General features: G+C 41.2%; 1 protein-coding gene across 1 annotated transcript in view; it reads right to left on the bottom strand.

The window, feature by feature from the left end:
• Positions 1 to 1,365: 1,365 nt before the first annotated feature.
• Positions 1,366 to 27,109, bottom strand: part of Tbca (tubulin folding cofactor A) — a 57,620-nt gene continuing 31,876 nt past the window's right edge. The window contains exons 2-4 of the mRNA XM_028760133.1: positions 11,867 to 11,972; positions 7,195 to 7,281; positions 1,366 to 1,638 (exon numbers count right to left, since the gene is read on the bottom strand). Coding sequence (XP_028615966.1) covers positions 1,558 to 1,638; positions 7,195 to 7,281; positions 11,867 to 11,972 — 274 coding nt within the window. The 3' untranslated portion in view covers positions 1,366 to 1,557. The remainder of the gene's footprint in view (positions 1,639 to 7,194; positions 7,282 to 11,866; positions 11,973 to 27,109) is intronic.

Genomic DNA, 27,109 nt, shown 5'->3' with positions numbered 1-27,109 from the left:
ACTGCTCAATTTGGAAGATTCAGCGCATAGGTATAGGCAATTGTAAAATGTTAGGCTCTGAATGGTACCATCCAGAAAGTTGAGTAATGTTAAATGAACATTCTATTAACTAGTTTTTATTACTTATATAATAAGAATGTGCTTACTTTAAGTGTGCTTTTCTCTCCCGCAGTTCTATTTCTTCCTAAGGAACTGTTGACATGATATAATACAGGTTAAAGGAAGGACAATCTAGTTATTGGGAAATAAACACTTATTCAGAATGTAAATGATCAGAGGCTCAACCAGAAGCTCCTGTTGGGATCACTGGGGAAAACGGGGCTTACTAGGGATGATCTCCCCACAGCCAATTACAAGTAAGAGGCTGAGGCAGCAGGAGGGTGCACTCTGTACTCTGGCAGGAAAAGGGCCTCAGAAATGCCAGGAAAGGACAGTATTTTCTCTTCTCCAGTCCTGAGTTTCGAGCGATCATCCAGTGTTGAAAACCAGAGCAACCCACACTGTTGAAAGCTCTTTCCAGCCCTGTTTCATGTACAGCTTGGGCCATAAAGTTTACACACATGTTCCAGGCATGTAAAAAACTAAATGAATTGTGTATTTGAGGGAGGAAAACCTACAAATGATTTGTTAATAAGTTTATAATCCTGCAGGAAAAATACTTTATGACAAAATACCATTTCCAGTCCATCAAGGCAGTCTGGCTGTATCTGGCACTGATGGTCTGTAACCCTGGCTACTTAGGGTCCTGAGGCAGGTAGATATTTTAAGTTCGAGGCCTCTGCGTATTACATTGTGAGCTCATGGCAACCCGACCAACAGAACAAGACCCTATCTCAGAAGAAAAAGTAAAAAAATTAACGAAAATCCAGCTGGAGACGCAGCTGGGTAGGAGCACATCTGCCTGCCGCACTGAGGTCCTAGCTCCATCACCAGGACAAAACCTGCCACACTGAGGCCCTAGCTCCATCACGAGGACAAAACCAAAAAGGGACAGGAAGGAAAGACAATGAGTCCACGTCTGGGTGTTCCATCACGTTGCTAACATTCCTTCCCGGGGGACAAAGTCTGCCCTCATCCTAAGGGCCCAACAACAACCGAAGCATGCTCCCATAAAAGTCCAATCTGGGGAGCCAAGGAGTGCATTGGGCTCACTCACAGAACATGGGTTGGGGGTGGGGGAGTCTTTGCCCAGCGGGGACAGGCTTCCCACATCTGCACAGGCAGAGCCTCCCCTTGGTGCTCCCAGCTGGTTGACTGGCTTTAGTTTTAAACCCAACCTAGGACTATGAAGTATTTACACTTCAGATAAACTTCAAAACCACCCGATTTAATGACATTTAACTAAGTGGTCAACTGGAAATTTGGTAAAGTATAAAACAACAATTTTATTAGATGAACTCATTTATTTGACACATTAAGTTATGCAAAGATAAATATATGCAACTGCACAAAAAGAACCATGTTTTTATATTATTAAACACAGCAGTGGCCGAAAATAACGAATTGTAGAATGGACCCTGGGATTTAATGCATAAAAACACCCCATAGAGAAAAACGTCAGGCTTCCAGCTTCACGGAGTCCAGCACTATGCGGGCTTCTTTATACTCCTCGGCTTCTTCCAAGTCCTTTTCACTTTCCTGAAATGAAAAATAGCAACATTAAGTTTGTCCTTTAGAAATCTCAATGCTCTGCTGCTTATACTACAGACCAGTAAGTAACTGGAGAATTAGAGAAAAGGATTCTAGGATTTCTAAGTATAACAGTTCTGTCCCTTTGTTCCTGGGAAAGGAAGAAATGAAAGGTTAGCTTATTTTTTATTATATTTTCATGCTATAATTAAGAACAGAGTTGTCTACAATTATGTGTTAAATAATTAAATAAAAATCACAAATTTAAAAAATCATTCTTATTTGTCCATCATCATACAAAAAAGATTATTTGCAATGTATTAAAAGTAAAAAACAAGGATTTGCCAATCATCCATCATAAAATAATACTCCAATTATTCCCAATGTTAAAGGCTTTCACTGATGTCGCCCAAGTTAAACACAATCAAATTAGACAAGTGGGCTGTCTGCTTATTTATGAGAGCATCATACTGACACCAAACAAAAGGTTAACAGCTTTAATTTTAGAGTTTTTTATTAATTTATTTAATGTATGTGAGTACACTGTTGCTCTCTTCAGACACACCAGAAGAGGGCATGGATCCCATTACAGATGGTTGTGAGCCACCATGTGGTTACTGGAAATTGAACTCAGGATCTCTGGAAGAGCAGTCTATGCTCTTAACTGCTCAGCCATCTCTCCAGCCCCCCTTAATTTTCTGATATTTAAAATTGAGTTTTTGTACACACTAATATATAGGAAACTCTCACTAAAAATATAACAGCAACAGACTAATTAGAGAATGCCTATATTTTCACAGAAGGGAGTCCTTTATTTTTTTTAAATTATTTTTATTTTTATGTGTATGGGTATTTTTCCTGAAAGTATCTGTGTGTCACATGCATGCCTGCTGCCCATGGAGGCCAGAGGAGGCGAGGTGTGTTTGATCCGAGGAACTGAAGTTATCGTTTGCTGTGAGCTACCATACGGTGCTGGGATTGAACCTGGGTCCATCAGTCCAGCCCTTGAGTTTTAAAGGAAGTTACAGACAACAAAAGTTGCAGACAGTTATGACAGAGATAAAAAGAAATAATGTCTATATTCAACATAAACAGTAATTCAAAACACTGAATTTAGATGACTGGCAGTAATTTCTTAACCCTGAAAAATGTACCTTAAACATGTTTCTTTCAGTAAATGTAAGTTTACTGAGAAGAAGTAATAGTTTAATTTAACCTCAAGTACAACTATCCAAACATATCATTTTTAAACAATTTTTATTATTTTATCTTATCAGCTATTAGATTCCTAAGGAGAAAAAAAGCACTGAAATTGCTAAGACATATAAACAGTGTTTCTATGCAGCATTTTAACTGAGGTTCCTTCCTTCCTTCCTTTTCTTTCATTCTTTTTTCTTTTCGTTTTGTTTGGTTTGTTTTTTTGAAGCAGAGTTTCTCTGTGTAGCCCTGGCTGTCCTAGAACTCACTCTGTAGAGCAGGATGGCCTTGAACTCAGAGATATGCCTGCCTCTTTTTTTACTTTATTTTCTAATAAATAAAATAAAATAAAATAAAATAAAATAAAATAAAATAAAATAAAATAAAATAAAATAAAATAAAATAAAAACTGGTTTCTCTTTTTGATGAAAATCAGCATCCTACCTTTAAGAAGCTCACTATGGGCCTAGAGAGATGCCTGAGTGGACTGAAAGCACTTGTTGCTCTTCCAAAGGAGCAGAGGTCAATTCTTATTCTCCACATCAGGCGGCTCACAGCTCCAATGATGGTATGACACCCCTTTTATCCCTAACAGCACACTGACCTCTGTTCTTCTGGATATGAGATGTGAGACCCAGCACACTGGGGGCAACACTATTCTCTAGGTTAGGGGTCCTAAGTTACAGGAGAGTGGAGAAACTGAGCACAAGCTAGTGACCATGTTTGTAGTTATTTCCCTTTACTATTAACTGGATGTGACATTACCAGTTGCTTCAAGTTCCAGTAACTTGACTTCCCTATAATAAACCATAATTTGGAAACATTAATAAAATTAAACCCTTTCTTCCTGAAGTTGCTGTGTAAAGGCTAAAGTTATGTTTTAAGTTTTAAATCACTGTGCTGAAGAGATCTATTCAACAAAAATGCTTCTCACCTAAAAGCCCCACTTGTCCAAAGACAGATAACTTCCCTGGAATGCTGGGGGCTGTGGTTCATAAAGATAACAAGGCACATGGTTTCACTTCTGTAAACAAGGTTGACTGCCCCAACTGCATAGGATGTGGTTGGTCACATGTAGGCAGAAGTATGTCGGGATGTATGCTTGCCTCTCACTAGATGAAGGCAGAAAGTTCACTGTTGTTGGGGTTGGTCTTGTGCATTGTATTGACCAACATGCTGTAAAGAATGCTCCCCAATAATCTCTGACTGGACAATAAAAGGCTACAGGCCGTGACTGGGCAGGAGACACAGAAAGGGGATTTGCGATTGAGTAGGGGTCTCAGGTAGGGACCACGACAAGGGAAGAGGTGGAAAGAAGAGGAGGTGGCCAGAAGGCAGGATGGATCATGAACCCACGGCCAAGAGAGCTTAGATTAAGGACATACATGAACCACCAAGAACCAGCTGGCAAGCAATGCGACATTCATGGTTATTAATAGCCTAGCCAGGTTATAATAATCTCAGAACCTGCCCAGTTTAGGTTTGTAACTTGTTAATAAATTCTGGTATCTGTGTTGTTCACTTGGGAGCTAAACGAGAAAGACTATGGCAGAAATCCCCCATAAAAATCACTTCAGTAGTACATGGCCTTGTTGGCTCCACCTTTACCTAATGTGGTTCACGGCCATTCTCTGAGAGTTCTGGGTATTGACCTGGACAGTGTCCATCCTTCCGGACAGGATTTAATACGACTTGCTTCAAATTGGCTCAAAAATTATGGTAGTGGTATTATGCTCACCTAGTGGGATTCACAGTTTTCTGTTAGGGTTGTTTGTTTGTTTGTTTGTTTTTAATCACAGAAACAGACATGAAACCAGAATAGTTGGGATGGTTTATTTTTGAGACAGAAACTCTCTATGTTGTCCTTGAACTCACAGAGACCTACCTGCTTCTGATTCCCACCCCAGCTGTGTGACGGCTGCTACTGACTGCCGACTTGATAGAATCTAGAATCGCCTGGAAGACTAACTCATCCCTCTAAGCTCTTGAATAAGAATATAATGTTGACTAGCTGCTTCACGTTCTTGTGACCTCCATAGGATGTAACCTGGAAGTATAAGCCGAATTAGCTCTTTGTCTCTTAAGTTGGTTGCTTTTATTCAGTATTTTATCCCAGTAACAAACAAAACTGTGGCAGATGACAGTCCCAGGAGGTAGGGCACTGACTGTGATAACCCAACTGACTGAACGACCGGGTGGCTGCTCAGCCACTGCAGCTGTTTTGTGGGAAGATGTGGAAGTGTTTGTAGATGGAGGCCAAGCACGTGGAGGCCAGCACAAGGGCTCTCAGGAACTGGACTGGGGTCATTCCTATAACACTCTGGCTGAGTCTGGTCTCATTCTGCTACTGTTCTGAGAACCTGAGGAAAGTTGAAAATAAAGACAATGGACAGATCTGTCTACAGAGGGAAAGAGAAGTCTGTGCTGCACGAGAGAATGAACAGTTCTGAAGGCACACCACTTAGAGGTTACATCTTAGAAGATGCAATTCACTCACAAGAAAGCCTAAGGGATCCCTTGGTCCTGGAAGGCAACTGAAAAGGAAAATGTGTCTTCAAGGTTAGCCACAGAAGTGGATACTGCTGTGGTCCAAAGGAAAAAGGCTATATCCTGAGGTGTCAACAGAACTTGGCTTCTAGTCACGTGTTACCTGTTTTGAAGTCTTGAGAGAGTATGGGTGAGGGGGTCACTGAGGGCAGCTGAGGCTGGGCACTGTGTGACATGGAGGCAGGCCCTGTGCTAAAAGGCCACAGTGGAACCCCAGTAGCCAGGCCCACGGTGTACCCTGAGGAGTGGGGCAGGTGTGGAGAACACTGACAGAAGCTCTGTGCCGTAGGAAGCAGGGCTCAGGAGTGTGGGTTGCCTATGCTGTTGGATCTTGGCCAACTTCATTACAAACCTCAGATGCAGGACAAAGAACTGCAGGATTTCTTGTTAAGCCCAATTCTTCCTTTTTGAAATAGGAACGTTTATTCTGAACTGTTTTATGCTGAAAAATATAACTTATTTTTGATTTTACAGGAACCCAGATTCCAAGATTCCAGACTTTTAAAATATTGAAAAATTTAAAGACAATAAGGAATTCTAAAGGTGGTCTGTATTCTACATTAGGAGATGAACGTGTGACTTTGGGGACAAAGGGTAGAGAAGGGTACCGCTTACAGTGATGTGTTTGTGTGTCAAGTAGACAGAAAGTCTGGTTGTGATGGTTAGCTTTAGTCGTCAGGCTGACAAAGTGTATATCCACTGGGAACACGCGCTCACAGCTTTCTGGTCTTCACTAAATACGTAATGTTACCCGCAGCCTGCCTTCCCTGCAGTGATGAATGTAACCTGCAATTTAAACCAAGTAAGCTCTTTGTCCCTTAAGTTGCTTCTGTCAGGGTGTTTTATTAGCAACAGACAGTGGAACAATCACACTGTGCATCTGTTTAACTATTACAAAGAAACAAGATGGCTTTTACTTACACTTCCATTCATTCATGAAGTCAGCTAAGCACTGTATGCTTTAACAGTAAGGAGAATGGTGCCACCCACCTCAGTGGCTTTCTGAGAGCTCTGCCTCCATTATCTTCGGCTTCCCTTTCTCTCAAGTTTATTCAGGTTTGAATCTAAAATTCCAGCTCTTTTAAACAAGGACCAAATTAATCTGAAACACTGGATTATTGGATTGAATCAAATTTTAAACAGTTGGCTCACTGTTATTTGTCAAAAAATACACACACACACACACACACCAAATATATTGCTGCTCAAAACTGGTATCATGAATACCTGCTATTATGGCTCAAATGTTTAATTAAATCAGTAGAATAAACATGGTAGAAAAGTAATTTTAGTGGAGTTATAACTCAAATATAAGTTAAACTCTTCAAATATTTAAAAGCATGCTGGTACACCAGTATGATGGTTAATACTGACTGTCAACTTGATAACTAGGAGGCAAGCCCCAGACATACTAGTGAAGGGTTGTACAGATTAATGCTAGTCTCTGAGAATGTCAACAGAGATTACTCTGATTATGTTATGTGATGTGGGAAGATCCAGCTTAGCTGTGGGCTGGACCACTCCCTAAGCAGAGGAGACAAGCAAAGATGCACGGACTGGATCTGTTCCTCATTACGGATGTATATAACCAGTATTCAAGTCACGTGACTTCCTGCTATGATACACTAACCTGGAACTCTGAGCTAAATCCAACCTTTCCTTCCTAAGCTGCTTTCCTGCCAAGAGTATTTTATCATACAATAGGAGAAGAAACTAAGACACAGAACAAACAAATACAACATGTCTCCGAGTAGCTGTAGTATTAAAGATTGAAATGTTTGGTTTTCCATGTATTAGGTAGACAGAGAAACCCTTACTTACTAATATCTGCTGAAGATCAGTATATGCAGCCTCTAACCGGCGCTGGCAATCTGGGATCATCATGCGGGACTCTTGCAGGATCTCCGCCTGTAATGAGAACATTTGGGGACATGTCAGGTGACAGAACTAGTGTGTATTTATTTTATACATTGGCATAGAACTCATGATTTAGAGGAAATGGAAAGTATGATTATGCTAAATGATTCAATGTTCTAATTTTAATTGGGTTTATCAGATTGTAATTCTGCAAAGTACAAGTTCTAAGCAGAACTTTACAGAAGTTTTGCACTTTTTTCCTCCTTTTGGTAATCTCCTTCTCGTGGTAAGTGGCAATTAACTGGCAGAGCTTTCATTCAGCTCTTATTTTGAAAGGCTGTTTAAAGTAAACGTTCTCCTGCTGTCACAAAGCACCTTTATCTAAAATGGGATCAGCTGGTCATATAAATATCTCCTGCATCTTTGGGTAATAAAGGAAAACAGTGTTCAGATAATATCACAGGGAGATAATTACTGCATGAGAGAAGTTATTGAGTTATTGATCACATCGTGTGCACACTGCAGGAGGGACTCATTGAAAGACAGAGGTAAAGAAACAGGAAAAGCACAGACCAGCAGGTTCATACTCTGTTGCTCATCATGCATAAAAAGCTATTACTTATCCTTGTGTTTCATTTCAGGAGAGAGATTACTCTCCCCAGCAGTTTGAGCCAAATTACCAACGCAGCACCCCTGAATCCCAACTTCTTGCCTATTCCTCCTGAAGGTAAACACTGAAGAATTAACCACAGGGACACTTTTACTCAAAGGATGTTTCTGGATGTAAAATCTACCATTCAAAGCTATATTGAATATCAAAACACAAAAGAAGACTAGGAAGCTTGGTTACTAGTCAAGATATTGGACTCAATTTGTTTCCTTAATTATTCTCAGAGACAGATATCATGACAATCAAAGGCTTTCAGAGAAACGAGTACAAAATTACCAAGATTGCCTAGCTCAAATAAAACAATACCCACAATGTAATGGCAATAATGCTGAATTATAATGGAAACTTTAGTAGGACTCAGTATCTTCCTGCTTTTTTGGACAGTCTGTCAGAGCTCGTCATAAAGCCACTACAACACTCAGGTTCTCTATCCATATCTATTTTCTAGGGTCAAAAGCATTACTAACAAGGCACAAGTTAAACACTTAAGCATGGGAGCGCAACTTTGCACGTCTCCTTTTGAATATGTGTGGAAAACTGGCAACAGAACATTTCAGATTTCTCCTCCTTTGGAAAAAACTCCCATAGAACAGCTTACAGGAATTAAAAAAGAAGAATATAAAGACTCAGGCCAAACTCGTGACAAGTCAAAATGTGTATTTACAGTTGTTTGGCAAGCTTTAATGTTACTGAAATGAACTTTAAGCAGCACTACACAACATAGCTTGTACTGATTAATATCTCTCTGTATTAGCAACAGAACAAGATCATCTGTTAGTCTAGCAAGCTGGAATTCTTGACTTCAACATGGCAAAAGTCTATTCTCTTGTATTCCACCTTGAATAGTCACTAAGTTTTCTCTATATTCACCCCCCAATAGCCCTAGGCCCACAGCTGAAGATTTACCTACAGTTGGCTGCACTGAACATTTGTCCTATCTAGTGGATACCATAAACTATACCTGCATCAAATCTGCAAGGTGAATACTTTTCCTTGTACCAATGAATTATGACTGCCAGGGAGATACACACACACGCACACACACACACACACACACACATGCATTAACCCTCTGGGAGTTTCTACAGTACACTATCATATTCAATCTTGTCTCTCAAGTCCTCCTAGGCTGTTCCCAAATCGATACCCTACCAAGTTCATGTTCTTTTTTTTTTAAAAACAAAACAAAACAAAACAAAAACCAAACAAAAAGGCCACTAAAAACTCATGGAGTCCAATTTGTGTTGGCTAACTACCTTGAGCATGGAGCCTGGAGCATGGAGCCTGCCCTGCCCTGTGGCTGACATAAGTATCGTTCATTAAAGACAACTGATTTTCTTTTCCCAGCAGCTTCCCTTTGGAATAATTTCTTGACTAGGAGTGGGATTTAGTGTCCAATTTCTGGGACTTGGTCTGTCAAAAATAACAACATCTGAGTCATGATTACACAAAGAAGACATCCCCAACTACCCAAATTTAACTAACAGTATCTTCCTTGGAAAGTAGTCACTCAAATGAACGGTACCTTTCTTTAGAAGACCTGAATACAAGGCTTATTCTAACGTTTACTACACAGCGTCTAAGGGAGAATCAGGGTCTTGGTGTAGTAACTGGGACACATAAGGAACCCGAAGGAAACATCATGGAGTGCTACCCCTGAGTGAAAATTCATTTTAAAACAAGTTGTAAGTTTTTTGGGTATTTATTCTGGTAAAATGGAAGCTGGGGAAGACTAAGCAAGGCTTATTAACTTATAACAATCTATAGACTGCAGAGCCTACAAGTTGGTCAATTTCTTTTATACACAAACATAACTGAAAAGGAAACATTCCAATTGATAGGAAGTCTTTGTCACAGGAAGAATTCTGTGAAATAATGTGGCACTATTAAGCTGGTAACTGATTAGGATAAGGTTTTCAACTTCTTTAGTGAGGCAGAGCTTATAACCAGGGTTGGGCGAGACCTATGACCTGTAATAACCTGTAGAATCATGTCTGCAATTCTGAAGCCAATGATGGTCATTCTCGTTTGTATGACTACAAGAGAACTCTAGAAGGTACTGCAGCATTAACTAGTCTTCCCTTTTAAATGGGGGCAGTGTGTTAACAGACTCACACGGTGAGCTAGGGATCCATCTGACTCGTGTTTGCCTGATTATTTCTGAATCCACCAAGGGAAAAAGGGAGGGGGAGCGTACACTCTGACAGACCAACAAGTGTCATGAGATGTAAATGGTGCCAACATACCATGCAAAGCATGGACGGACTAACTGTACCTGACCATATGCTCTCTATAAGAGAGTCACTTCAGATGTAAAGAAACAGAAAATATAAAGATGGAAAAAGATGTGGCAACATTAAAAAACAACAGCAACAGTGATACCATCAATACTGTACAGAGGAAAGTCCTGTAGCACTGACTGCTGCAGATCAAGAAATGCTGTCAGGGATAGACGAGTGTCACATTATCATACCATTATAAGCATGTCCGGGTAACATGACTCTGTGTATGAACTGAACAAAAAACCAGACAAATGCACATAAACATATGGGGATTTCCACACTTATATTCAACAATTTATAGAAATCCTAGACAAAAATGAGTAAAGATAGAAGAACTAGACACCAGCCCAGAAAGCCATCAGCCACGAAATAGAACACTACAAAAGAAAAAGAATGCAAACATGTTTCAGCCCTATGGCACACTGAAGCAGAGCATATCCTAGATCAAACTATAGTGAAAACACAACAAGTCTAAACCCACAGTCACACTCAGCACGCCATCTAACTGTGATGTAATCCCTCAGCAGGGCAGTGGTGGCAATGCCTTTAATCCTTGCATTTGGGAGGCTGAGGCCAAAAATGCAGCCAGACCCAAACTCACCGGGAGAGGGAAGTCCACAGCACTGAATGTTGACATCAGGAAGGGTAAGCGTTCTTACCTCAAAAATAGAAAGACCAGCACTTAAATAGCAACACTTCCAGGCAGAGGCAGGAGGCCAGACTGGTCTAATTAGAGAATTCCAGGACAGCCAGGGCTACAGAGAGAATCCCTGTTAAAACAAACAAAACCAAGCGAACAGCACTCCCCCCCCCCCAATCAAAACAAAAAACAAACAGAAAAATGCAAGGAATAAACTCAAAACAATCAAAGGAAATGAAGTACAAGTTGATAAAATTACAAACAGGAAAAAAACAGAAAAGTCAACAAAAGGTAGATTTAAAGAAAAAGTTCGTACACTTCCAGCAAGACCAAATGAGGGGGCAGAAACCACCAAAAGCTACACGGACAGCGCCTGCAGGCACCGAAGCATAAGGACATCTAGGAGCAACTACAACCCTAGCAACTCAAGAGTTAGGGGCCCTCTCCTCAAGACTTACACAAACTACCCAACCAGCCAGTTCCATCCGCTTTCTGCAGATTTCATGAGTCCATCTTAACTTACGATGAGTTCTAGCCCAGTGTGTGTCCAGGACACTTTCATTAGCTAGTCACTACAGATGAACATCTGGTCTCCTTCAATCTCCTAACCATTAGGAGAAGAAACACAACATGTATTTTATTTTCATGGTCTTCGTATCAGTTTGGGAAGCTATCTCTAAATTTAAGCATGTAAGTGTACTTACTAGACCATCTACTTTTTATGGTCAGTACTTACAACTGGAGGAGCTGTAGTTTCCTGGACGAGAGCAACCACAGACGCTTGTGTCTAACACGTGACTGCTGTGACCTGTGGCCACTTCCCCTGTGTCAGTGTCCTACCTTTGTTGCACTTTATTTCTGTTTTGCTGGGGTTTCTGTTTGTGTTTGTGTGACAGGGCGTCACTAGGCGGCAGGCTGGCTTATCCTCCTGCCTCAGCTTTCTCAACGCTAAGATTACAGACATGCCTCGCAGCAGCCACTTCCTTACTTTTAAATGCACATTCCCACAGTGCACAGCGCCATCTCAGTAAGCATCAGCTTTACCTGCTTTTTAATGGCATAGTTTTCACCATCTTCAGCCTTCATTTTTTCAATCTTTTCTTCTTGCTGCTTTGCTTCTTTTTCATACATCACTTTTTCTTTGACCAACCTATACACAAACCAAAAGTTTCAGAGAATTAGATTTTTTTCTCTAAAGGATAACAAAGAAACTATGTAAATACAAAGCATAGTTAAAATGCAAATTAATATGGGCAGGCAAGATGGAGGCAACTACTTTTAGCCACAGAGCTAAACATGAGCCCTGTGCTCCAAGTCCTCTGGGTAAAGTGTGTTTTACAGCTTTGAGGGGAAAGGTGTCCTGACTGTTGGGAGCCAAGGAGTACCACAGTCACACAGTCACACACAGATGTTGGTTATCCACACCAATCTCAGTCAGATAGCAGAGATTCCCATTGTGAGCCCCACCCCTGGAGATCTCCAGCTGCCAGGCTCCACCCTAGGCTACTATGGCAGACAGGCTCCACCTCTCCAGCTGCCACTGAAGCCAAGTGGCCAGACCTCCAGCCTGAGGAGCACTAGTGGCCAGGCCTTGCTCCCAGAGTTTCCTCGTTTTTCCCTTCCAATACATCTCTTGAGTGAGATTTATTGTGCAGTGTGACTTTGTGGTATTCCTTGGCTTCCAACTACCAGGATACCCTTCTTTCTATCGAGCTATAACACACGAGACTTATTGGTAAAGACACAGAGGGAGGATAGCTGCCTCTGCTTGTACATTAAGAAGAAAAATCCACTCTTGCATCTGCAATGTAAAAGTATTAGGAAAGAGCTAACAATTCTATGTTGCTTTTTTTAATTGATAAGTGTGGTAGTTTGAATATTCTTGGCCCAGGGAGTGGCACTATTTTGAAGTGTGGCCTTGTTTAGACCCTCCTCCTAATCACGTAAGAGCCAGTCTTCTCTTTGCCTCTGGTACAAGATATAGAGCTCTTAGCTCCTCCAGCCCCACAACTTCCTGGATGCTGACATGCTTCCTGCTACAAGGATAATGGACTAAACCTCTGAAATGGTAAACCAGCCCCAATTAAATGTTTGCCTTTAGAAGAATTTTATTGGTCATGGTGTCTCATCACAGCAATAAAACTCAAACTAAGACAATGTTTTCCAAAACTTTGTACATGTGCCTTTAAAGAATACAGTGTATATACACTTATTCTGAGGGTGAAAATCAGTACGCTACATACCAAAACTCAAAGAAAGACTAGATTATTTTCAACAAAACCCTATTTACCACTTCCTGGGAACTTGGTTTCATGTCAGACTTATGTAAGTAAGGAACTAGAATAGGTAATTTAAAGGTAATTCTATCACAATTAGGGGAAACAAACCAGTACAAATAATGTTCAAACAAGAAAAGGTAGAGATCAGGCAGATTCTGGTAACAAGGAAGCCTGCAAAACAAAAATGCAGTCTCTTATTTCTGGTTAATTCAAGTTTAGCATAAAAGTGTTGTGCTGGCTAGTCTTTCTGTCAATATGGCACAAGCGAGAGTCATCTGAGAGGAGGGAATCTCAACTGAGAAAATGTGGTGGGCAAGCCTGGTGGACATTCTTTAGTTAGTGACTGACAGGGGAAGGCCCAGCCCACTCCGAGTGACGCCACTCCAGGGCTGCTGGTCCTGGGTTCTGTAAGAAAGCAGGTTGAGTCATCCATGAGGAGTACGCCAGTGAATCAGCACTCTGCCATAGTCCCTGCTTCAATACCTGCTCTTACTTCCCTTCATGATGGACTATGGTCAGCTGGGACATATTCCTTTCCTTTCCTCAAGTTGCTTTGGTCATGGCTTTTTTTTTTCTATCATAGCAATAGAAACCCTAACAAAGAAGACAAGTTCAGTAACATATTAGCATTCCTATAAGGTAGCATGTATGTACAGTGTGGTGATTTAAATGAGAATCTTCTCCATATATTTGAATATTTGGTCCTAGTTAGTGGAACTATGCTGCAGGATATATGTTCACACTGTGAACCCTGAGGTTGTATTATCTACTGAAAAAAATCTGTTTCTAGTTGTGGTGTGGTTCAGGACTTAGGACACATCTTTAATCTCTCTAGCTGGAATAAAGATACACCCTTAGTACACACCTTTAATCCCAAACAATGAAGGTAAAGTTAGTTTGTAGAAGGAAGCACCCACATTTGAAAGTGATGTCTAATTGAGAGGCAAAGTGATGAATCAGAGAAAGATTTGAAATAGAATATGCCTAACTCTTACAAGCACAGAGAAAAGAAAAGCTACTTAAGGGAGAGAAGTACATAAAGAGGAGGCAGTTTTACCAGGTCAGGTTGCAGAGAGAGAACAAGCTAGACACAGGTGGAGACAGAACGAGCCAGAAGGTTAGAACAGATTGCCAAAGTTGACATGAGGCTAAACAGAGCAATTCAGTCAAAAGCCAAGAGAAGCTGGATTGAAGCAGTCAGCTTGGAAGATTGGCTTGTACGGAGGCTAGAAGCTTCCAGAGGCTAGAAGCTTCCAGGCCTATGCCTAGGGATAGTTAGAACAGAGAAGAAAATGTTCTGGGCTCAGCCCAAGCTGTGTATTGCCAAATTTGGGTATGGTTCTCATCTTATTCCTCCATCTGAGGAAATAAAAGTATCATTCACAACAGGTAACTAAGGAATGCTGAGAGCTGAAAAATCAGTCTTCCTCAGGAAGAGTACACTGACTGGTTATCTAGTATCAAATGGTTAGCCCCCAAACACACATAGGAGGAACATTACACAGACTGAGCAGGTTGCATTTAGGAATATATGCATGCATGTGTGCACATGGGTGTGAACACACACACTTAACAACAATTAATGAAAAAGGTCATAAATTTGAAAGAGAACAAGGAAGGGTATATAGGAGGGTTTAGGGAGAGGAAATGATACAATTATAATCATAAAATATAAAAAAACCTTAAAACTGTTAATTTCTGATATTAAAATGAAATCTTTACCCATTAAGATTATAATTTCAAAATATAAGTACCACAAAATTACTACAGATAATTGTCTTAAAAGGTCCCTTTAAACAGTTTTTAAAAAAAGATAAAGGAAGTACTGGGACAGAGTAGTTTAGTATACAATAAAAAGCTGAGAATACTATACTAAAAAGTTAAATAACACTACCCTAATATTTAAAAGTTGGGATTCTACTTGGTATGAAGTCCTTGCTTAGCGACGGTGAGGCCTTAGGTCTGAGGGCTAGCTCTGCAAGAAGCAGCTGAGTTAAGTCTGGATTTCCAGTTTTCCTCTGCTGCCTCAGTAGGAAACAGGAGGGGTGCACTCTCAGTACTGGCTGGTAAAAACTAAGCAAAAACTGCTCTTACCAATGAGTCGTATGTTATGAACTACTTCTTCACACATACTTCTGTTTTCCAAACACACAGGTTGTGGAGGTTTAAATGAGAATGTCCCCCATAGGCTCACCATTTTTGACTGGTAAGGACTAGGAAATGTGGCCTTGTTGGAGGAGGTTTGTCGCTGGGGGTAGGCTTTGAGGTTTCAAAAGTCCACACCACTCCCAGGTAGCTTCCTCTGTCTTGCACTTGTGGATCAGGACTTAAGCTCTCAGCTACTACTCCACCACCATGTGTGCTGTCACATTCTTCTATAATGCTCATGGACACTAACACTCTGAAACCCTTGAGTCCCATTGAACTTTTCCTTCTGTAAGTTGCCTTGGTCACAGTGTCAACAAAGCAATGGAAAAACAGCTAACACACAGGTCTTATGCTAGGCTTCTGCAAGTCTTGGACTTGCATGCTGTGCATCTTGTATACCATCACTGTCACAGAGTTGCTGTTTTAATTATCATTATGTAACTACTATTACTTATTTGTATTCAGAATCCAGTGCATTATCAGCAAGGCAGAGTGTTTCCAATTATTTGTGGTTGCTAAAGTCCTCGAAAAAAGTAGTCAGTCATCAGTAGTCTGTCCTCCCATGACAGTTATGAAAGGGGAACAATTTAAAGGAGTCTACTTTGGCTCATGGTCTGAGTCCACATTTACTGTTTCTGGGTCTATGGTAAGTATGGCAAAACATGATGGGGTAGAATTGCTTAACTCATGGTAGTCAGGAAGTAGAGGCAGAAAGGGACCAAAGACAAGGTTTATTATTCCAGGGCATGCCCCAGTGATCCAGCCCTCCCCCTCAACTCACCCTAACTTCTCAAAAGTGTCATCATATTACAAATCCATCAGGGATTAATCTGTTGATTAAGCCAGAGATCTTAGGATGGCAACAAAGCCTCCAAATGCATGAGTCTTTGGGGGCTATCTCAGATTCAAACCACAGTGAGTTGGATAGGCTACTGGAGATCCTGTAATTCAAAGATATAATCAGGGTGGCAACCTATGGCCAGGGCCAAACAAGGTCAAGAACTATGAATGTGCTAGATTTATGTTATAGTTGCTCACTGAGCTGAATGTTTAAGAAATGAGCCTAAAGAACATGCATACATTTGCCTTCTAACATTTTCAAATTACACAAACAACTAAAGTGATTCTGGAGTAGAACGAAGTGAGACACAGTAATGGAGAAACGAAACACACTGGTAACTTCTCAGAGAGGCATACAATGCTTTGTCCTGCAAACATTTGACTTGAATCCCTGTCACCCCATTATATTATGTTTGTCTATTTAGAATGGCAGGAACAGCCCCAACAAAATTAGGGACACCTACCCACTTGCCCCATGTAACATACAAATGCTCAGGAAAAAGTTATTGGATAGAAAAATTACTGCCCTAGAAAAAGGGGGGAAAATCACCCAGCTAGTGAGAACCTGTAATTCTAGCATATACAGAGTAAACACAACAGAAAATAGTTCCACTTAACAGTATCAATCAATGAATGACCGACAAGTTACATGATGCTGAAAATATAGCTGTTAGTGGCTACAAAGCATTATACAGGACAAACATAACAGCTTATGAGGCATTAAATCCTGGGTACTGAGGTCATTATCACATCATATGTAATAGTACAATGAAATCCCCACCAATATACTGTGTGCCCATGTTCTGGGTTCACTCTAAACTGCTCCCCTAAAAAGTATGTGTGTTAAAGGTCTGGCTGCCAGTTCAGGGGGGTTGAGAAAGGAATAGATCACGAGGTTTTCATCTATCCATGGAGCTATAATTTGATGGCACCTTAGGGAGATGATGGAATTAGATCATTTTGAACATAAGACTTGTTCCCACACATACAGGCACACGTGCACGCACGCAGACAGATACACACACACACACACACACACACACACACACACACAGAGGGGGGGGAGCGTGTGCCATCATTGTGGCTGCTTAGCAATGTGATTCAGAAGCTTCTGCACTCATTTGTAGGCTGAATTTGTGGGAAGTTCACAGAAGCCTCAAGTGTTGTAACTAGTAGAGCTTACTGGGTGATTCTGCTAACATCTTGCAGACCAGGATACCAGCAGGCACATGTACAGTGAAGAGCAGACCTAGAGGAGACTTCTGTTGAGAACACAGGTTCTATCAGGACTGGGATAGAATGCCTGGGCTGCAACAACAGGAAGGATTCCTAGGAGATTACAACTGACCCTGCCCAATGTCAGCCACAGCCCAGAAAGGAATGCTTGCTGGGAGAGCCTGTCTCTCAGAATAGTCTGTCTTACCTAAGCAAACAATTCCAAGAAGAGACTATAGACCCTGACAACTGCACCAATTTCCTCATTTCCAAGCCCCTCACCTGTCCCTATAAAGGGTCCCAGCCAGCCTTTCCCACCCTGCAAAACCTGAGGGAAAGTGTCTGACCTGCGCTGTTTGAAATAAACAGACTCATCTGTTGGGGTCAGACTCTGATCTCTTTCTGCCCTCTGTTTCTTTCACTCTGAAATCTAACAAGCCAGACTGGAGCCACTCATGTTACATTGTGGCAAACAATCTGTTCCATTCTGTGTATGACTTCAGACCTTGTGGTAAGGGAGCATGAGCCAAGGATGGTGTCTAATCACCTGATGAAGGTAAGAACAATGCAGGGCAGTAGTCAGGTTGAGTCTGGATGACTTGCTGCTTTATATTGAGTCAGGTTTATATTGAGAACCGAGACTAAAAGTAGAGCTTGGGGTACTGAAAAGTTACAGTCTGGCCATAAAAGCTGGGACAAAGGAAGGTAAGATAGCTAAAGAGATGAGCCCCACAACAAAGACAGGACCCTGCAACAGGACAACAGAAAAGACTGCGAGGGCATTTCAGGATGGGTTGGGTTCCACCCTCTCTAAGCTAAAGAAAGGAGTAAATGTATTTAGAAGACTGTCTTAAGAAGATTCTGGGGGTGGGGAGGAGGGGGGCAGGACCACCTAGGAGAGGGACACTGTAGCTGTGGAGCAGGTGGCTACTGACTGAGCAGTAGTTCAGAGGATGCTGGCTTTAGAGTCGTACAGACTGAGAAGAGTTATAGGGTTTTGGATGCTTCCTCCTTTGCTTCCCGACTGCTACAGGTAAGTAGCTGTCCCACTACACCCTTCCACCATAGGCTTCGAACCAATGAAACCATCTGACCATGACCGGAAACTAGGAGCCAGAAGAAAGCCTTCCTTCTCTAGGTGTCCACCTTAGCCACATCAACAAAAGTTAACACAGGCATGGGACATTTTCTTATTATAAAATATTAACAATGTCGGGTGCACAAGGTAGAATTAGATTACATCTTTCTAGTCAACCAACAGTTACCTTTTTTTCTTACTAATGTGACAAACTTATTGTTACTCATTACTAGTAACCAAACTCAAATGTTAGATCAATCTATGCCTGTTTTAGCACACCATTTAATAAGTTCCTTTAAAGACAATATATCAGATTTCACCGTTTAAACAGTAAAAGCTTTAGTGAAAGCTTACATTAAAAGACTGTAAAAAAAACAAAAAAAGGGAAATGGAGTATGCACACAAAAGTAAGTTTCTGGGGTGCACTGTATAACCAGGGTGAATTGAGAACAGTGTGGGATTAAGGGTGAGGGCAGAAGAGCTGAGGATTGAAGAGTCTCAGCTCCAGCTTTCACTTTAAAACGCCTGGTATGGTGACAGACAGACAGACTCCTGGAGCTTGATGATAGCTAGCCATCCTAGCCTGCTTTCCAAGTTTTGGATCCAGGGAGAGACCCTGTCGACACAGTGATGACAATTCCTGAGAGAGACCCAAGGCCAACTTTCGGTTTCCATGTGCATGTGGCACCTGTGAACACACACGTGCACATGTGCACACACACACACACACACATAAAATAAAAGCACAGGAAATCCAGCGATCTTAACTGAAAGGGCTTCATTGGTGCCAAATAAGTTCAGAGAAAAACAATTCCTCATTTATGGCCACTAAGAATTTCCAAGCTGCTGGGCATGGTAGCTCATACCATTAATCCCAGCACTTGGAGGCAGAGGTAGATAGATCCTTGTGAGTTCAGAGCTACATAGTGAGATTCTGCAGGGGGGGTGAGGGGGGGGGAGAAGAAGGAGAAAGAGGAAGAACAACAACAACAACAGGAAGGAGGAAGAAGAGGAGGACCCAGCACCCCATCACTTTAAGGGCAAAGGCAGGCTGATCTCTGAGTTTCAGGCCAGCTAGGGTCACCTAGTAAGCTCTGTCTTTAAGAAAAGAAAAAATGAAGAAAACCACTTCCTCAGCTCTAGGAAAACTAAAGTTTTCAAAAGGAGAAGAAATGGGTCACCTACAAAAAAGGAACACCCATATTGACATTATATTTCACACTAATAACAATAGCTATCAGAGGACAATCAATTAATCCCTTCAAGATTCTTAGAGAAAATGACATAACCTAAATTTATAACTATAATAAAGGGTGAAGGAAAATTCATTAACTCATTTAGCAATTACTTATTGAGAAGCTACTGTATGCTAGTCATGACCTCAGACACCAAGGACATAACTGTGAATAAAAGTACAAAAGCCTGACCTTTGGCACTCACTCTCTAGTGGGGTGAAATGATGACAGACACAGCACAGAGCACAGCAGGCTGTGGGAAGAGTCACAGAGGAAAGGAGTGAAGGGGGCCAGTGATACAGGAGGACTGCAGCTGAAACTGAGGGAGCCATGGAAGTGAAGGTGCATGCATTAAGATCTTAATTCAGTGAGTCAGGTGGTAACCTATGACAGATGCTATAAAGCAAGTGAACTGTTCATACTTACACATAGACACACATGCACACACACATACACACATGCACACACACAATCAGAAAGTTCATCTATGGCCCCCTTCTAAGAAATTTATTTAAGAATATACTGTACAAGTAGGAAATTCTCAAAAATTTTAAATAATAAAAAGAATAATAAAAAGTAAACTGAAAATTAAAATCTAGAAAAGAAGCTACAAGAACAAAAAGCATGGTCAATACAATGCTCCAATGAAGGCTCATGGGGGGGAGGTCAACAAGATTATTCTGTAGGTCAAGAAGACAATCAGTCTAAATGAGAACCTTAGCGTGAGCCCTAGAGAAAGCTCTTAAGAAGAATGGACTCAGTTCTAAGAATAAAGAAAAATGGGGGCTGAGAGATGGATCAGTGGGTCCAGAGTACTTCCTGCTCTTCCAGAGCACCCAAGTTCAGTTCCAGCACCCACACTGACAGGTAATTCAAGCTCTGTTCAGAAGACTTAACATCCCCTTCTGGCTTCCTCAGAACCAGCTCCACACACAGGCATACATATGTAAAAATGAGTCTTAAAGAACAGAGAAAACAAGTAACAAGGCAGAAGACGGAGAACATGCATTTTCTTACCATCACACACTTATGAACTCTATGATCCCCTATAACAATCATGGTGTAATAGAAAACACTAGTGAAGAAGACTCCATCTAACCTAGGTTTACAAGGGAGATACCTCAGGCAACAGCAGCTCTATATGGAGGGAAACGTAACCCTGAAATTATCACATTTACAGCAACATGACCCCTAGACTCATTTTCAGCTTTGCTGGCTTTGTGTCTTCAAGGTCTGTTTAAAGACCAAGGATAGTATGGTGGTTTGAATATGCTCGGCCCAGAGACAGGCATTATTAGAAGTTATGACCTTGGAATAGGTGTGGCCTTCTTGGAGGAAGTGTGTCACTGTGGGTGTGGGCTTTAAGACCCTCCTCCTAACCACATGGGAGCCAGTCTTCTCCTAGCAGCCTTCAAATGAAGATGTAGAACTCTAAGCTCCTCCTGCACCATGCCTGCCTAGATGCTGCCATGCTCCTCCCTTGATGATAATGGACTGAACCTCTGAAACTGTAAGCCAGCCCCTATTAAATGTTGTCCTTTTAAGAGTTGTCTTGGTCCTGGTCTCTGTTCACAGCAATAAAATCCTAAGACCAAATATCTACCAAATCTCTCTCATAAAAATCATGACATAGGTGTTGACAAGAATAAGTCCTGGTCAACTAATGCAACTTCAAGTATAATATTTAAAAGTATTTTGTAAAAATTTTAAGCCTAGGTAGCCAATTTCTATGTACAGGTCTTAGATTTGAAATCTCTAGTATGACTATTTCCTGACAAACACTGTTCTTTTTCACTGACAGAGCTGCTGACAAGCTCTCCTTTTTCTGAAAAAAACAATGCTTGTCAGATTTCTACTGTGAGACACAAAGGAAAAGAAACTTACTGAGGCCTCAATGACAAATACTTTGATTACTGTATTAAATACTAGAACCTTTGTTATGTTTCTACCCATTTTAGAGACTATTCTGTATAATTTTGTGTATCTGTGTGCATGGCATGTGTGAGTGTACTCATAGAGGACGTAGGACAGACAACCTTAGGTGTTGCTCCTCTGAAGCCATCTACCTTGTTTTTAGAGACAGGGTTTCTCACTGGCCCAGAGAATTCATTAGTTAGGTTAGTCAGTGTATATCAAGGATCTACCTCTCTCTGTGTCCTCAGATTACAAGAATCTGGCACTTCTTTGTGGTTTCTGGGGTTTGAACTCAAGTCCTCATGCTTGCAAGGAAAGCACTTCACTGTCCCAGCTATCTCCCTAGCTCTACAGCCTCTTGCCACCTCCACTGCCATAAACCAACCTCACTGTTGGGTGAGGTGTAACACCTCCTCTTTACAGTGAGGCAGTGACGATGCTGTATCCTAGGAAGCATGACATAAATAGGTACTGCCACGACAGACAAACTTTTAAAATGATTCTCAAACTTTTGAACATACAACAACAAACCCATGTTTCAGTGTGCTCAATTATGACTAGAACTGCTAGTTCCTTAGAAGTCAAGCCTTCATTTCTCATTAAGAGAAACCAATCTTGGTTATGATCACCCAGGAAGTTATGTCTCTAAAATTAAGTTAATCATAGTGTCCTCACCCTCTCTGTTGATAGAATGAATCTGTCAGGTGTGACATGTGCCAGAAGGTCTGTGGGGTCATAAGAAAATTGATTATAAACGATAGGCCATTCGGAGTATCAGGTAATTCTAGTCTTTGCTGGTATCACTGAAGTCTTTCCAAGAACTCTATCTGAAGATTTACTATAATTAATAATCCTTACACCTTAACCCATGTAAACTTTGGTCTTCTTATCACTTGAGCTAACAACATCTGTACTGACATACCGTTCGTTCTGTTACTTCTCAGGACAAAGATCATGTTCTTCTTGCTTCTGTTCAGATGGAAAGATATCCTAGGACTCGCAAGTCCAGGAATTAAACAGCTCTGAGGTGGGACAGTGTCCCAGTGGAAGGGTATCCTGAGACACAGGAGCTCAGGAACCACACAGCACTGAGAGGAAGCCACTTAGCAGAGGCCTTGCAACCCCCCAGGGGAGGGTATCCCTAGCTGAGTTGTGGAGCTGAAGAGCCTAAGCCCCACTTCTTTGCTTCTCTTCTTGGCTTCGTCTCATGAGAGAGTCACACCAGGCAGAAAATTTCAAGAAAGAGATTTATTGGAGGGTCCAGGGTGTGAAGGGATGAATCCAGGGATAGCTGCCCTCTTCTCTCTGGAACTGACAGCAGGGAATTGGATAAAGGGTAGTGCTTATATAGGATTTCTTAGGGGATGGAGCTTTTCAGGGTAGAGATTTCCAGATTGAGGACTGGTGGGATTTCAAGTCCTGAGCTTTGGAAGCTCAGGGATTGGTGGATTTCCTGCTCAGGGATTGCTGGGTTTTTGAGGGAGGCTCAGAAATTGGTGGGTTTTCTTGCTCCAGGATTAGTAGCTTCTTTTTTCACCTCCCTTTCCTTGCATCAAGCCATGGGTTAGGGCAGTAAGTCCCTCCTGGCTGCAGCTAGTTTTTGCTGCTTAGAGAAGCTGGAGATGAGGTGCTGCCACACTGTGCAGCTCCTGTGGGACAGCTCTTGCAGTGGTGTTTCATGAAAGCTGTAGGCTGAGGCAGGAGAGTTGTCACCACTATGGACATCTCCTGTGACGGCAGTAGGCAGAGGATATGTCATTTTGATGCTTCTGCCAGGGCATCTTAGCACTGCCGCGGGCTGGGGCTACGAGGGCCAGCTGCCACTTTGAAGGCTTTACAGCAGGCCACTTAGAGACTATTCCTCTAATTCTGGAACAGTTCAGTCCAAAACTCAGAACTGAGTGACCTCATCTTTTTTCCTTGCCATATTAAGTTGTGAAATTTACAAATTACACATCTCAGTTTTCTTTTCTATTATATCAAAAGTATCTATGTAAACCTTGTGGAAGACTGTATTTTATAATTCAAAAACTTTATCATACTTTTTTTAAAAAAATAATTTTGGTGGTTACTGGAGGGTAAACTCCACAGTAACTACTATCTTTTATCTTAATCACATTTTCATTTTTACTTCTGTTGAGTGTCAAACATTAAGATGTCAGAAGAAGGAAGACAGGATATTGATGTGTGAAATATTTAAGCCATGGCAAAGTCCAACTAGCTACCTGGACCGCTGCCATCTTTCCACATGAGAAGTGGCCAGAGGTGCCAGGAGCACTGGCCCTAGACCCATGAGACGTGAGTGTGGCGGCTGCCTCCACTCATCAGCTTCCTGGAGTCAATGCCCCAAAGCACGGTCCCTGGTTCAGCTCTGCCACCCTCATAATGCTCGGTTAAGCCCTAGACAATATCTGCCATGTTCACGGTACCTGGTAGAATGAAGACTCTTAAAGCTTAAAGCTTATTCAATGGATTAATATATTAGCAAATACTCAATACACAAGATGCCCACACAATTAGAACTGTAGACCCAATTGCCTAACCTTGAATGAATAACTACCTCAGACTGCTAGGCCACTTGGACATCCGCGGCCATCTTCTCTCCTCTCCCTCCTCCTCCCCTTCCTCTTTCCTTTTCTCTTTCCTTTTCTATTTTTGCAAATCTTTAAATGACAGTAAGCCAAGGTTTCAGGGTCAGGACTGGGGAAGACAGCTCAATGATAGGGTCTTTGGCTTGCATGCATGAAGCTAGGGTTCAATCTCTACCCCCACAATAAACACACAAACAAATAAAAAGATTCTGCGAGAGATGGTTCCGGAGGTAAAGATGTGCTTGCTGCCAAGGTTAACAATCTGAATCTGAGTTCAATCTCTGGAACCCACACGGTGAAAAGAGAACTGTCCCCTCCCCTCCCCCTTCCCCACCAAGCTGTCCTCTGCCATGCACATATACTTAAATACATATAAAGTTAAACATAATAATTAAAAAAGATTGTGAGATTATAAAAGAAATTTCAATAGTATCCGATATTCTCGAAACCTGAAAATGCAGTACACAGACAGACACAATGAGAAAGGGCTGAGGAGGTTGTTCTCATTGGAATACTTCCTTCTGGTTTGTCAGCCCCCTCTCCCCATCTCTGAAACCTAACTTACACGCTCCTATCCTAAGGACCATTCCACCACCACTCCTCTCACTAGCCCAAGATGACAGTGGGTCCTATGGACCTTCAGGGCCTGTGTGGCCCATTAGCACAGTGTTCATATTTTGTCTACTGCTCTGGAAAGCATGACCCCAGCATCTAGCAGGGTCTGTGTCTCAATGGGTGTTTACCAAGTGTATTCATAATCCCTGGGAGGTGAGCAGTGATTGACTTGTTCACTCAAAGAAGAGAAGTAGCTCGTGTAAGGCCATGTGGCTGGGAATGTGAGTCAGGATGGCAGCATGAGTTCACTTTATATCCACCAAACTATCACGTCTTTTACCTGTTCCAAAAGTAAAATAATTCAGGATTTTAATGTCTTAAAAATGAACTACTACAAGAGGACAGTGCAGAGACAACTGTCCTATACTCAACAGCAGCTACTCAGCTCTCAAAAATGGAAGCAATGCATTGTTCTTATGCAGCCTAAATGAAAGAAAATGAATGCTTAATTTGATGGCATTTGTTACCTTATTTCTTCCAGTACCCATTAATTAATCAATTAAACTGGAGATGGTTCAAGTTCTATTAACTGCTGAAGTAGAATATATGCTTTAATTAATTTTAATAAGTAACTTAGACAAGACACTTTGTAAACAGCTAAAATGATGCATGCAAAATCCAAAATCGATCTAACAGTTTCAAAACTACAAATCTTAGAATTAGTAACTCAAACACCAAAAAAACAAACAAACCAATAGTTCATGATTCTCTAAACTGTCCCTTAAGGTTCTGAGACATCAGTGAGGTTAGTGAGTCAGTGATAAAGAGCACTTCCTGCAGTTCCAGGAGGCCCGAGTTCTAGTCCTAGCACCTACAGCATCACAATCCTAGCCACCTGTAACTTCTGTTTCAGGGGATCTGATGCCTTCTGAGTTCTACAGACACACAAGTCAGCCCCCCTCCCACCTCCTCTCTCCTGTCTCTTTCTTGCCCCAACCTTAAATATACTCTCTAGTTCACAAAGTGTGTGTACTAGTTTAAATCCACTATCTATTTACTCCATTAATTATTCTAAGTAAACCATTTACAAGCTACTGATCTGTATTAGCCTTTAAAGGCTTCACTGTCATAGCTGGAGTCACATCCTGGACACCATGAACAGCATGTGTCAGTATGTCAAAGTACAAAGTCTTCTAATGAAGTAGAACTATATATACATCATGTGCTTATGACGGGATTTTAGGAACACCACAACTTTGTCCAAGTAATTGTTTCACTAATTGCCTACTTCGGATGAGGTATTTGGCAGGCAGGTCTTTTCAAGGCTCTGTGTACTGGTCTGGAACTCAGTATGTAGACCAGTCTGGCCTAGAATTCACAAAGATCTGTCTATCATGAGTACATAAAAAAACAAATATCCCTTTCTGCAGTCTACCCAAGAATCTCAATATCTATAGCACTGAGAGTTAAAAACATAGGAACTACAACTACAGTAACTACAGTACATGACTCAAACCTGAATATGTATAGATAGACTCCTACAACTGAACATGCAAAAATAACCCAATTTCTATTATCTATCATTTCTTTTAGAGAAAAAAATAGCTCTTCCAAGTGATGTGAACAACATGATGAAAAGAAGACTTTCTATGTGCAATAAAGCATAGGAAACTCTATCTACTTAACCTCTTCTTAGCATTCACACAGAGAGTGCAGTAACCTTACAACAAACATGAAAAGCTGCTGACTTCGGCCCTTGTCACAAGAATTGGAGCATGGAATCCTTTCTGACTGACTTAGGAAGGTCTAGTGAGACAGATCCCATTGGGATCCTAAACAAAGACAGGAAATAATAAATTTTTTGATGTAGGAACCAACAACTTTTTATCTTCAAATTCCTATTTTGTACTTATATGCCACATTAAATACAAAATGTTCAGTTTTGAATTTCTGTAAGTCAGTAAAACATCACTGCCAACTAAAAAGTACATTTCCTAAATGGTAATATGGTGGCAAAACAGCATAATTATACAATACTACTGTTTCTACATGAAATCACAATAAGCGTTCTCGAACTATCCCATCCCTCAAAACTCCCACTTCCTGAAATAAAATGAACATTTTAGTAGAAAGTAACCATCTATTCTATCTGCGCTACCAACAAAATATTTAATTAGAAATTATATAACAATTCAAGTTTTGTAAAAATCTAACCCAAGTTTTTCCTACTCCAAGTTTATATCTTTAGCTTAGACATCTCAGATGCAGCATCTGAATGGGAATAAATACTTCACTGTTCTTAGGGCACAAAAATCTACAAAGGAACACAATTTTAAAATAAGGCAGCTTCTATACCAAATGTTATTTAAATACCTGCTTTAAATCTGGGACCTTGACTAAACTGTCGTAGGAAAAGGTGAGCATGTGAAGCC

This window comes from Grammomys surdaster, unplaced genomic scaffold (assembly GCF_004785775.1).
Source record: "Grammomys surdaster isolate TR1022 unplaced genomic scaffold, NIH_TR_1.0 126391, whole genome shotgun sequence".
Lineage (NCBI taxonomy): Eukaryota > Metazoa > Chordata > Mammalia > Rodentia > Muridae > Grammomys > Grammomys surdaster.
Note: the sequence above shows the minus strand (reverse complement) of the source record. Positions and strands in the feature narration are given on the sequence as shown.